At 43.3% G+C, this 14,346-nt stretch overlaps 2 protein-coding genes across 6 annotated transcripts in view; one reads left to right on the top strand and one right to left on the bottom strand.

The window, feature by feature from the left end:
- The window catches only part of LOC117209166 (Down syndrome cell adhesion molecule-like protein Dscam2), a 315,452-nt gene that overhangs the window by 275,590 nt on the left and 25,516 nt on the right, over positions 1-14,346 (top strand). The window lies entirely within an intron of this gene.
- LOC117209167 lies at positions 1,831-3,359 on the bottom strand. Its single transcript, XM_033450861.1, has one exon. It carries the CDS (start codon positions 2,892-2,894, stop codon positions 1,860-1,862), a length of 1,035 nt encoding a protein of 344 aa, XP_033306752.1. The 5' UTR covers positions 2,895-3,359; the 3' UTR covers positions 1,831-1,859.

Here is a 14,346-nt window from a genome sequence, read left to right as displayed (position 1 = left end):
CTAAAAATATAACGAAAGAAGTAACAGTATATCTTTATAAAGAATTTGAAAAAGGTGCAAAGAATAATTTTTTTTCTTTTGGTAATGATTTTCTTTTGGTATCTAAAGTACCAAGAAATCCTTTCCAACTTCACCATAACTTCCCAAACTCCATTACCTCAACGATTAATCAAGACATGCCTCGTGAAACGCAACAAGCAAACAAAAATCAGAAGAATGTACTTTAAAAATTCCCAAGAACCATTCAGACAAATTTAATTTTCAACCCCTAACTAAAGCATCTTTGCAGTTTGAATACTTTCTAAAGGCTACCCCTCCATTTCTGCTTTCTCTGTCCATTTTCCATCCTCTTTCTTTGTCCACATTTTGTCACGAAGCCGTCCACTGTTTGCAATCGAGAGAGGGCATCGTGCACGAGGGTATATTACCATCTCGTCATGGCTGATGCTCGCTTCTGAATGCTTTTCCCCCGGAATATTTCCATATTTCTTCCGGTGGCCATATTTGTTTTCGCTATTGCCGATATTAAAACCGGCGGAGCGCACTACTTCGACGCGAACGTTTATCGTTCAGTTTTCCATAGTAGTCGTAGCGATTCCTTACGGGGCCCTCGAGGACATCCCCTACAGATGTTACGATTCTTATGAGAATAGAAAGGAATTCCATATTTCTGATCTCTAAACTGAACGGTTATTGATTCGAAATTGGCGGGAGTTAATTCAAGGTAATCCGTGATTGTTACAGTACAGGGTGATTCAGATAAGTTGGATCACATAAAATATCTGACTTATTAATTATTGTATAGAAAAACTTTTCAGAAGAAAGTTACGCTGTCTCAAGACGCGTATGTAAAAAATTTTTTATTAAGATAATTCTTTTATCAGATTCCACGATCATCGGTATTTTCTTTTAGTGGAACCCTATATAATTTTATTTAATTCCAAAGTCCAGGATTAGCCATGTTTTTAGTATACTTGATAAATTTTCAAATTGGATTTTGTATTTTCGACCAATCGCGGGGAGACGTAATCGCAGGGAGAGACGTCAACGGGGGTCGTAAATCCCCGTTACGATTATAACAATCGACACCACGAATTGATCGATCCCCTGATTTCCGTTGAGATAATAAGGGGTGATTGAGTTTGTATAACCCTGGGATTCACAGAGTTATAAATTATATATGTCCAACACTTAGACTACACTGATGCCGAAAAGATAGCTAACAACTTGTCGCACGAGAACCGACAACGATTTGCGGGAAGTATGCGAATCTCGCGCTATGTGTAGACTGCCGCGTTAGGCGTTAGTTTTTAGACTGACTGTCGCTCCCTTTTTCATACGGAAGAAAAGTTCGGTGTGGGTGTGCCCCTGTGCCTAAAGAACGCGGATTCGTTGTTCCCAATTTCGTTAGGAAAAGTGAGGGTAACGAACCGAGGTGTCGATTGGTCATGACCTGCATTACTGCTCGAAGGGATGAGTAGGGAGTCTCCTACCATCGTGGTGGATAGATGACTGTGTGCGTGAGAAAAATCTAGCTTGTTTTATTACAGCGCTATTCAGATTTTCCTCATGGGTGCATACCCGCTTTCTCCGTGTTTTAAGTGCGACTAATAAACCCAAGGACCTCTCTAAAAAACCAGATGTGCGTCGAACATACTTTTAGGCTTAAGACATTCTTCAGGACAAACGGATTGACGACACATGGCGAAACAATACAGGAAAGTGAAAGTTATGGTGGGCCCTTAGGTTTATTGAGGGTCGAAGTGACGTTACGCAGGTCGGTTGTTGTCCGGTCGCGCGGGCTGGCGTCCAGATGTTTTAGGCGGCGTAACATCCTCCCCCCGTTGAGAGGGCACCGATCAAATTCTGGCTGTGGAGTCAGGTGTGTCGTTGGTGACCTCCTTCGTTCCGTGTGGACGTTCGGCCTCGTCTGGATCTGGGTGGATGGGTAAGGGGACCAGTCTTTTGACACCGCGGTCCAGGATGCTTGTTGCCGTCTGCACGGTAGCGGTCCGGATGATGCCGTCGGCTCCTGGATGGACCTTGATTACGCGGCCCAAAGGCCACTGCATAGAGGGCACGTTATCCTCCCTGAGGATTACTACGGTGCCTTCACGAATGTTGTGTTTGCCCTTGTCCCATCTGTTGCGGCGGGTTAGCTCATTTAGGTATTCTCGATACCATCTGCTCCAGAAGTGCTGCTTAATCTGGTGAATGCGCTGCCAACTGGATAGCCGGCCTGATGGAACTGTCCTGAAATCACGCTCCCGTAGACTGGTTAGTGTGTCACCGATCAGGAAATGTCCGGGAGTGAGGACAGGAGGATCTTTCGGATCGGATGAGATGGGAGTCAGTGGGCGTGAATTGAGAATGGCCTCAATTTCTATCACGAGGGTGTTGAGGTGCTCAAAGGTCAGGAGCTCCGTGCCGACCACGCGGATGAGATGGCGTTTGAACGCTTTGACCGCGGCTTCCCATAGGCCGCCAAAATGTGGTGAATTCGGAGGGTTAAAACGCCATTGTATTTGTCGGTCGGCGAGAAAATTCTGTACCCTATCCTGGTGGTCGTCGGACTGCAATAGGGTCCGGAGTTCTTGCAGCTCCCGGTTAGCCCCAACGAAATTGGTGCCGTTGTCGGTGAGGATCGTTGCGCAGTATCCTCGCCGCGAGATGAAACGGCGCAGCGCGGCCAAGAAGGCGTCGGTGGTTAGGTCGCTGACTAACTCTATGTGGACCGCCTTTGTCGCCAGACAGACGAATATGGCGGCGTACGTCTTGATTTTACGTCGGTTGCGGTCCCTCCTCTCCTTGATGTAGAATGGGCCGCAGTAGTCGATTCCGACGTTCGTGAACGGCCGCGATTCGGTAATACGCGCCTCTGGCAAATCACCCATCAAGTATTCCACTGGTGGAGGGTTGGCTCTGCAGCAGCGGACGCACCTTCTGAGAGTGCGCCATACCTGGCTACGGCCGTCGATTGGCCAATAGCGCAGTCTCACCGCGTATAGTGTAGCTTGTGTCCCCGTGTGATGATTGTTCCGGTGCTCTTGCTCTATAATTAGCTCTGTCACCGGGGACTTTGGTAGGATGATCGGGTGTTTTTGGCTGAAGGGTATGGCGGAGTTGGCTAGTCGTCCTCCTACCCGGAGTAGCCCATCTTCGTCGAGGAAGGGGTTTAATGGCTGTAGTTTCCCTCCAACGTCCTCGCTTCGATTTTTCTGGAGGATCCGAATTTCAGGCGCGAAATGACTGGATTGGACGATTTTTATGAGTCGGTTGTGCGCTGCAGTCAGTTCGTCTGTGGTGAGATGGGCAGATCGGTGTTGCTTATGTCTCCATCTAAGACACCGGGCGACGATTCTTATTAGTCTTGGCCAAGACGAATAACGATGGAGGAGTGTGTTATCGTTAATGGTCGTCTTCAGACAGATCGTCTTCTTCGGCTCCGGGAGGTCGACTACCGGTGTCGGATTCCAGACCGGCCAATAGTTTTCGCCTTGCAGGAGCCACCTTGGCCCGTTTTTCCAAATGGACGGACGTAGGAATTCCTTGGGCGTCTGGCCTCGGGAAATGAGATCCGCTGGATTATCGTCGGTAGGCACATGACGCCAGTCGGAGATATTGGTCTTGGTTTGTATCTCAGCGACTCGATTCGCCACAAATGTCTTCAAGGTGTGCGGCGAAGACCTGATCCAATGGAGCACGATGGTGGAGTCAGTCCAGTATACTATCCTCGAGATCTTGGTCGTCAGGGCCTGTCGTATTGACGAAATCAAGGATGTCAGAAGAAGTGCCCCGCTTAATTCGAGACGTGGTATGGAGAGCGATTTGAGCGGCGCTACCTTCGACCGCGCCGTGAGGAGTCGATTCCAAATATTGTTCTTTCGGTCCGTCGTCCGCACGTAGACGCACGCCCCATATGCCCTTTCGCTAGCGTCACAGAATCCGTGTAGCTCAATTTTCGTTGCGGATTCTATGATGGTCTTCCGAGGGAACCTTGCCGCATTTAACAACGGCAATTGGGTGTGGTATTTGATCCATTCGGTGTGTACGTCTGTCGGAAGGGATTCGTCCCAATCTACCTTCAATGTCCAGACCTTTTGCATAATCATTTTTGCTCGAACGATTACCGGCGAGAGCAATCCTAATGGATCATAGATTTGTGCGATGACGGAGCTGATTGCTCGTTTTGTGACTCGGGAGGTGTCACTATTCGTCTTGACTGAATATAGTATGGCATCGTCGGCTGAATTCCAAAAGACGCCGAGTGTTTTTAACGTAGATGACTCACCGAGATGCAATTTCTGGTTGGTGTCTTCCTCAGGTAGCCCTCGTAGCAGATCCCGATCGTTTGATGCCCATTTGCGGATATTTAGACCGGCTAGCTTAAGTAAGTTCGTGAGATCATTCCTGACTGATAAGGCTTCGTCCTTCGTATCGGCTCCGGTCAACGCATCGTCGACATAGAAGTCTCGCCGTAGGATCTGCGCTGCTCTCGGAAATCGCGGTCCCTCGTCTTCTGCCAGCTGTTTGAGACACCGGATGGCCAGATACGGGGCTGCGGATAGACCGAACGTTACGGTGTTGAGTCGGTAGGTTTCGATCTCTCCGTTGTCGGCACGCCACAGAATCTTTTGATAAGGACGATCTTCTGGACGTAGGATGAATTGACGGTACATTTTTTCGATGTCGCCGGTAAGGACATATTGAAATGACCGGAATCTCAATAGGATGTGTCTCAGGTCTTCCTGTAATTTCGGGCCCGTATGAAGGGCGTCGTTTAGAGACACTCCCGTGGTACTTGAAGCTGAGCCGTCGAACACAACTCGGAGCTTGGTGGTGTCGCTCGATTCCTTGATCACGCCGTGATGTGGTAAATAATATCCGTGGTCGGTGGCGTGATCCGTGTTGATCTTCGTCATATGACCCAAGTCTAAATATTCTTGGATCACAGCACTGTACGCGGTTTCATATTGTTTGTCGCGTTGGAATCGGCGATGAAGAGAGGCGAGCCTGCTCATTGCAGCGGCCTTCGATGACCCTAGTGAGGAAAGCTTTTCGTTGAATGGTAGGGCAACGATGTATCTGCCTTCCTTGGTTCGTCGGACATGGTTTCGGAAATGTTCTTCACATAGTCGTTCAGATTCCGAAAGATGCGTAGTGGCCGATCCCTCGTCGATCTCCCAAAACCGTGCGAGGTCCTCTTGCAGAGCCGTTGTGGTTGCGTGGAACGTATTTATCGCGGTTTGGGACGCTGGACTCCCCCCGATTACCCAGCCGAACCGTGTTTTTTGTAGACGTAGTTCAGGTTCGTCTGGTTGCGTCAGGTTGACCTGCCCGATGCACAGCGCCGCAAATGTTGATCCGGTGCTAAGTAAGACATCGATCGGGGCTGGGCAATGGAATTGTGGATCGGCTAGTTGAATATTTCTGGGTAATCCCAGACTCGAGGGGTCGATGGGCTCGCTTGGTATGAAGGTCGATATGGCGGGGATAATAAGAAATCTCAAAGTTTTCTTATACTTGCCGTCCGTCGACGTGATTGTGGCCGTGGTGTATCGTTTTGCCGTGGTGCTCAAATTGTCGAGGGCTCCGATCTGGATCGCACATCTCCCTTGTTTTATACCGAGGGAATTCGCGAGCTTGTCCGTCATGAAGTTCATGCTCGACCCAGTGTCGAGTAAGGCTCGGGCTCGGATTGGTTGTCCCTGTTTGTTCAAAACCTTGATCTGTGCTGTGGCCAACAGATCATGATGCAGAGGGGTATGGGGAGATGTGTTTGCTAGTCCGATCCCCCTTGCTGTCGTAGTCTCAGACAGTCAGTTGTGCCCCGGTTGGGACTTGGACGAGAAGGTTGGGGTGATGTTCTGGATCCGGGCTGAGTGTGACTCGTACGAGGCATGCTCTTTCGTCCCTCTTGGAGACGAAGATGTCCGTCTCCGTGAAGTGTCGGATGTTCGCCTCGACTTGTGGGACGACCGCGACTTCGAAGATCCAGATGGTGATTGTCCGGTGGGGGCTCGCTTGTGTGACGAACGACTGCCCGACGACCGACCGCTCGGTGCGCGACTGCCCGACGACCGACCGCTCGGTGCGCGACTGCCCGACGACCGACCGCTCGATGAGCGACTGTCCGACGACCGACTGCTCGGCGACCAACCGCTTGCCGATCGCCCGCTCGACGATCGACCGCTCGAAGATCGACCGCTCGACGACCGTGAGTCTACCTGGGTTTGTTCGCGGTGTAGATAAGTATGATGTAGGTGACCGCAGATACGACACGAACCCGATGTACACTGTGTCAGCGAATGTCCTCTGCCTAGGCAATTTATACATAACGATGCCTTCTTCACGATCTGAAAACGTTTGGTCGCTGATTTGGCCTTGAAGACTTTGCAGTGTCTGATCTCGTGAGGCCCGTTGCAGGTCGGACACACCACCGTTCTGATGGTTGTAGCAAGGGTTCGCCCATGCGGTATGGTGGTCCGCTGACGGTGGTGTTTGTGGGCTGACCCTTTTGATTCCTTTTCTTTAGAGAGGAATTGAGTCCCGTTCGCCCGTGTTTTGAGAAAGTCTATCAGATGCTGATAGGATGGCACCTGTTGGCGGGGCAGTGTGCGTTGCCATTTACGCAGGCTGGACGAGGGCAATTTCGACGCGATCAATTCGATCATCGCCATGTTCGATGTGACGGGCTGTTTTAGGTGTTCGAGCGCTTTTAGGTTTACGCTGAGGGTTTCCAACAAATCCTCTAAGGCTTCTGGGGTTTCCCTTTTGATTTCCGGATAGTTGCGCATCAAATTCCAATGGCGCATGCAGATTTGGAGGGGGCAATTGAACTTGTCCTTCAGTGTGTCAAGCGCGATGGGATAGTTGGCCTCTGTGAGCTCTAATGACTGGATACTCTGTGCGGCCCGTCCAGTTATAGATGAGCGTAGATGCTGGAACTTTTGGACATTCGTCAAACTTTCGTTACGGTCCACTATGGATGAGAACGTGTCGTAGAAATAGGTCCAGTTCTCGAGGGCGCCGTCGAATTGGGGCACGCGGACCTCTGGAACGGTGGTTGGCTCTGGTTTCCGGCGTGTCTCACCTATGTTTGTAGTCGACGGGGTTGTTGCTGAGATTTGCTCAAAGAGCCCTAGGAACCGCACGTCAAGCTCCCGATGCTCTTGCGATAACGAATCTACACGCGCATCTTCCCCCTCATCTAACACATCTAACTCGTATTGAACCTCGAGTATCCTCTTCCAAAGTTCATCGAACGAGCTGCGGCAAGATATTAGGACGAGTCTGTTTGCCTTCCCGGACGCTTCGTATTCATCGAGTTCGCGTCTTATGGCTGCTAGTCCACGGGCTAGGGCGCCTCGTCTACGCCGTAACGTGCTGATTGATTCAGCCTGGGCCATATTTTATTTTAATGATAGGAACGATCTTACCTTGATCAAATGGACGTTGATCTGGGATTCGGTTGATGATCGTTACGATGCGGCGTGGGTTCGTGTAGATGCTGAGCGACGGAGGTGCTTCTCTCCGATGGCGGTTCCCTTGATCAGCTGCCTAAGTGGTTGGAACTTGGATTTCACGCGACACTGTATAGTCACTGGTCAGTGCACTTTTTGGCGACACGAAATCCGGCTCGAAGGACCATGTATTTTCGACCAATCGCGGGGAGACGTAATCGCAGGGAGAGACGTCAACGGGGGTCGTAAATCCCCGTTACGATTATAACAATCGACACCACGAATTGATCGATCCCCTGATTTCCGTTGAGATAATAAGGGGTGATTGAGTTTGTATAACCCTGGGATTCACAGAGTTATAAATTATATATGTCCAACACTTAGACTACACTGATGCCGAAAAAAATAGCTAACAACTTGTCGCACGAGAACCGACAAAGATTTGCGGGAAGTATGCGAATCTCGCGCTATGTGTAGACTGCCGCGTTAGGCGTTAGTTTTTAGACTGACTGTCGCTCCCTTTTTCATACGGAAGAAAAGTTCGGTGTGGGTGTGCCCCTGTGCCTAAAGAACGCGGATTCGTTGTTCCCAATTTCGTTAGGAAAAGTGAGGGTAACGAACCGAGGTGTCGATTGGTCATGACCTGCATTACTGCTCGAAGGGATGAGTAGGGAGTCTCCTACCATCGTGGTGGATAGATGACTGTGTGCGTGAGAAAAATCTAGCTTGTTTTATTACAGCGCTATTCAGATTTTCCTCATGGGTGCATACCCGCTTTCTCCGTGTTTTAAGTGCGACTAATAAACCCAAGGACCTCTCTAAAAAACCAGATGTGCGTCGAACATACTTTTAGGCTTAAGACATTCTTCAGGACAAACGGATTGACGACACATGGCGAAACAATACAGGAAAGTGAAAGTTATGGTGGGCCCTTAGGTTTATTGAGGGTCGAAGTGACGTTACGCAGGTCGGTTGTTGTCCGGTCGCGCGGGCTGGCGTCCAGATGTTTTAGGCGGCGTAACAGATTTTCTCGGAAACTAAGCCGAGAGTGAAACAATTTTATTCTATATCCTTTTTTTTTCTTTTCTCCACATTGAATCACATAGTAACTTTTATATTTTATGTTATATTTACATATTATTCCGCCAGGTTCTGTATATAGATTTTTATAGTACGTACATTGTCTAATAAATAATTGAAATTAATATCTGAATTTTTATCTAAGCTTGCCTTACTTAACGAAACTTCATGGACACCTACTTTTGTTATCTGTCCACTTATCTTCGTCCTCGGCTATATCTCGCTACATTAAATTTAAAACCAAAGTAAAACGAACAGACGCTATGAACACACTGGACGAATCGTAGTTCCACGATACAGGTAGTCTACCAGTAAACAAACGTGAAAGAATCGGAAGCAAAAGCGAAAGAAGAAGTAGAAGTTAGGTACGGAGAAATAAAGTCGTAACGCGTCGACGCAAAGAGAGAGGAAAATGAGCTGGAGAACAAGAAGGCACGGAGAAGTTGCTGTGCAAATGTGTGCGGACACACTTACGCTTGGGGTGGCCAGCTTCTGCGAAGCTTCGCTGTCGGAAAGGAAGATTTTTAAGTTGAAACGTCGGTAATAGAAATGGGAGCTAGTTTGAACCGGAGAATGAGATGTCAACATTAGCCGTCCTCGTGGAGTAGTACCAATTACTGGACCGGCGGAAGATGGAGGCTTGAATCATTCACCAGCTTCCGGTCGATGGACCGTGCACGAGGTTTGGTTCAGGATAATTCTGGTTCTGTTTGTTGAATGGCTATGAAAGGATTTTTTTCACTTTCGCTGATAAAATAATTTGTGTTTAAATTGATTCCATATCTTTTCAAAGAGAATTCAAATTTTAGTTTATTGCTTTATTGTAATTTATTATAATCATGCGAAATTACAAGAAGAGAGGAAAAGATGTTGCAGAAATTTCTGTAAATTGTACAGAAAATGTAATTACATAGAGAGTTATAACACAGATGATGTTTCTGTAGAATTGTAATATGGAAAAGGGTTTTGAGCTCGAAATATTTATTACATATGTAAATTTACCCAAATATTAAATGGACATAATGAAATTTTTATTCAAATATTAATACACATACATATAAGATACGGAGTATATAAAATAAAAAAGATCGGAGGGAAAAAAGTCAATCGTAGAATTTAAATTCGGTCAGATTAGATTTTGAAGTGAAAATGTTGGGTTTGTAGTAATTAAAATAGTAATTTTACAATTTAAAAACTAATTTTTTTACATTTGTCCAATTGCACATTATTTTGGTACTATCTATAATATTTATACAAAAGTTAAGTTCTACAAAAGTCTTATTAATATTTCAACCACTTTTTCACATATATCTTCGTTTATCAAATTTTCGCAAATGTTCAAAGAAATTAAAAAAATAGGTTAAACAAATCAATTTAGCTGGAACATCGTGACTAGCATTCGCGATTAAAACAAATTAGAAGTTCAAGCGAAAACAATTCCAAACTCGTGGGAATTCGATAGACACGGAACTTGTTAAACTCTGAAACTTCGTAAACTCGGAGCTTAGAGTCTTGGCCATGAACTTGCACCATCACTAGATCCCATTGCATTACTCGATAATTGCAATAACTGATTTCATAGAAACAAAATTGTAAATATCCTCCTCTTTTTCCAGCAAACAGAAAATTTCTTACAATGATATTCCTTAACAATTTGCTAATAATTTCTCAATATCTGTCACAAAAAAAAACATCGTTTGTACCATTTCCTGAAGAGTTTAGATAACGAAAAAATCAAAGGGTGGAAATAAAAAAAACTGTGTGTGTCTTTTCAAAAAAAATTCTTTTTCCCTTAAAAAGGCCGTTTATATGGAAACCAATATCACTAAATATGGAGGCAAGTGTTATTAATTTGTAGCATTTCGTATGTGATATAGGATGTATGTTACACGATTCGTCTCCGAGATTAGGCTAAATGTGCCTGCGAGCTTCTCGTGCTCGGACATGTACGTTGCATCTTGAATTGCGAGAAGAATTTATTTTTATTTTCGTTGCTCGTCATTCGTTACGTGACCACTCCACGCGGACAGCGTATACTATAAATAAACGTAATATAAACACATATATACACCCGCTATACCTGTGGAAAACGTAAACGTGATGAGTAATATGAGTGTTGGAAAAAAATGAAACGACGGAATGACGAGAGATGCAAAGGTAATGAACGAAAAAGAATTCGGACATCAAACAAGAATTATAACAGAGAAGAAAATAAAATTACTCGCCATCGACATTAAAGATAAATCTACTTCGTTTATCCCATCAAGACAGACAATGTGTACTGGTACTTTCACTTAAAATATAAAATAACTTTTGTTATTGATTAACAAACCTTTGAAATATAAAACTAAAAATATTGTAAAATTATATAGAGTAGCACAAAACCTATAATAAATGAGTTTCGTTATATTCTATCGATAAACTACATTTCGGCGAACAAAAAGGTATTTTCCACGAAACTTTTGTTTCATCACTTGCAGCCTTATTTATTTCCGCTTTTCAATTTTTATTGAAATATTTCCATATTTTCATATTTTCATAAATATTTTCGATATATAAATCGAAATTTCGTTTTGGATATTAGTACACGAATATCTATAGTGACAAAGAAAGGAAGATTATTACGTTTAGTTAGAAAGATATAATAACTAATAAGACAATAATTCTCACCTGCGCAACGAGATCTTCCGATTAACATATCTGTTTAAAACATAAGAAAATCAAATTTCAAATTATAGATATATCCATCCGCACCCCAAAAGGACCCTTCAGCAACAATCACCAACCCTCTCGAACAGCGTCTCGCCATCATCTTCGCCACGTAGTAAGCCCATTATCTTACATCCCTACCTATACCTCAACCTGAAGCACAAAAGAAAACCCATCGCCCCATCGATTGTATCGTTCCCCGGAGACGCGGGAGACACGCCATCCACCTTCGTCACCAACCCACCCGTTACCTCACCCCTTAACGACGAACGCGTTAACGACGTTGGCACGTCGCCGCGATACGACGTCGTCGAAGGCTGCTCCGTCTACTGTTCTTGGGTCAGGATAGCGTCGCTGATAACGTTGCTCGTTGCGATGACTAAGGAGGACGCGCAGGTGTTTCCGTGCGACGCGACGTGTAGCATGCACAATGTTGGCCCAGTTGGTTACGAAACAAACGTATCATAGGCGGACACGACGTGATGTTCACCGTGATATCCTGCGTCAGCGGACACACGCTGCCTCGTGTATACCTGTACTGATACAGGAGACGAGAGAGAGAGAGAGAGAGAGGATGAGGGAGAGGTTAGGTGGAAGGTGATACCTGTTACGTGCAACCGACCGACATAAATATGTATGGGACATGAATGGCTGAGCGTGTACAGGACGAGAGTAGAAGCGGCCCGTTAGCCCGTGCTGGATTCGGATGGACGGATGGGGGCGGATATCTGTTTACGTATGGATGTTTTGCACACTCTTCGCGAGAAGAATCGAGAGTAATTTCGTTGCTGTGAATGATACGCCACGCGATGGTGATTACGAAAGAATTTGTTAAACATTTTTTTTTTTTTCAAGGAGGATGAACTGTGGATGTTTATAGATTTCCGGGGTGGTTGAAAGTGCAATTTTTAGTCGTATCGGCCTGTAAATTTTTTATCATATGAATGCGTTAAAGCATTGTACATTGTCGCGGGAACCATGCACTCGTGCCAATTTTCAAGCTGATCGGATATGTGGGAGTAGGCGAAAATTCAGTTAAAAATTTTCTTAAATACAAGTGAAGCTAGATAAAAGTATGTAAAAATACACATAGTATATTTAAAAATATGTATATAAAATATTCGAAGTATGGTACTTGTTAAGCATATATTTAATATTTAGGGGGAGTGAGTTTCGCAAGACTGTGATTAAGCGATTAGGGAAGCGTTTGCGAATTACTTTTTTCCTCGGTTTAGGAGAAAAATAGACTGCAGATGATTGGATATTTATAGGAAATTTGGAAACGGTGAAATACCTATAATATTTATAAATGTATAAAATATTCGAAGTATAATACATTTGCTAAGTGTAATATTTAGGAGATGAGTATCACGGTAGTATTTGGTTACGTATGAATGGTTTGTACTTTCTTTGCGAAGAATCGAGAGTAATTTCAATGCAATTTCATCGACTTTAATACGTATTGCTGCGAATAGTACACGACGCGATGGGAACAATTTAATAGTTTAAAGACTTTTTCTTATCACTATGAAAATTCGATACGTACGTATTTACAAGGCATCAGGGAGAATAGACATTTACGAGGGACGTCGTTTGAAAATGAATTGTACGACAGGTAGAATTGACACGTGAAGCGGAATAACGTCAATCGAAGAAAGGACTTTGAACGGTATTTCATAGAGGCATTTGTACCATGGAACGTACACTTGCTGGCATGTTTAAACATTTGCCAATATTTCACTGTCCCTTCGCGTTTCCTACGAAATCGATAACGAATAGGAGTAGAATGAAACGATAGAATCATTTTATGGAACAAATCGCTGCTTCGAATGGTTTCGTTGATATTACAGAACAAATTTGACGTAAAGCTCTTTAAAATTACGTTTACAATGTGTTTTATTTGAACAAAAATACAGATATATAAAATTGTATCGCACTTTTAGAAGAAAGATTGAAGATTTTATTACCCGTAACAATCAAACATTGTATACGTAAAATCTATTTAAAATTAGATTTTCGTCTACAAAAAATAGCGATTACAAAAATGCTTTACTATTTCAGATTTTCCATTGCAATAAATGACTATTTTGAAAAAGTACGAATAAAATTTATCAGTTTTTATAGATGTAAAAAATAAATAAACCATGTTTTCCTTCGTTAAAGTAATTCTACTGTTTTGATAATATCACAGACCAGGCATTATAATAGCCAAAAAATTAAATTACTTTGTCACGCTCCGAAGAGGCCAACTAAAAATCATTTTATTATCTTATTACTCGATGAAACAAAATCTCTAGTTCATGAAAGGATTATGTCATAAATTATTATCGAATAAAATGAAATTACCTTTTTACGCTTGAAATACCACATCTAGGAATCAGTTTGTTATTTCATTACTTCGTTAAACGAAAAATTATTTCGTAAAAGGATTGTGTCGCAAATCATAATCGAGTCAAATTAAATTACTCTTTCACGCATGAAAAAGAAATTCAATTGGATGTTATTTTATTATTTCATTACTTCGGAAAATAGGATTATTCTTCCATCAAGAAAGATTATATCACAAACTATAATCGATTATACTGAAATTACTTTTTCAAACTTAAAAATAATTTTACTATTTTACTAGCTCGTAAAACGCAATTGTTTTTCTATTAAGAAGGATTATGACACAAAATAAGAAACTAAACCGAAGAATCTATTTTTTACGTTCATCAATGATGAAGCATAGTAGAAAAATAATATGAACTATTTTAAAATAATATATGTGGAAAAATAATACATATGTATAATAAATAAAGAAATATAAACAATAAGTAAAAACAACAAATAGAAATAATACGTTTTGGAAAAATAATACAAATTTTTCCAAAAACTAATTGACCATATAACTAAATATAATTAAATCAAAACTATTATAATCGTTTATAACTCAACAAGAAGATATTAATCAAAGATCAAAGTTTTTAGCTTTACCAACAATTTCCTCAAATTAAAAGCTCCGTCACTGCTACAGTTTCTCCATTACTCGTTTAAATTATTCAAAAAACAGCTCGTCTATATTTCATTGGCATTGGTTCAAAGATCGTGCGTG

Source organism: Bombus bifarius, unplaced genomic scaffold, assembly GCF_011952205.1.
Source record: "Bombus bifarius isolate JDL3187 unplaced genomic scaffold, Bbif_JDL3187 scf7180000008166, whole genome shotgun sequence".
Lineage (NCBI taxonomy): Eukaryota > Metazoa > Arthropoda > Insecta > Hymenoptera > Apidae > Bombus > Bombus bifarius.
Note: the sequence above shows the minus strand (reverse complement) of the source record. Positions and strands in the feature narration are given on the sequence as shown.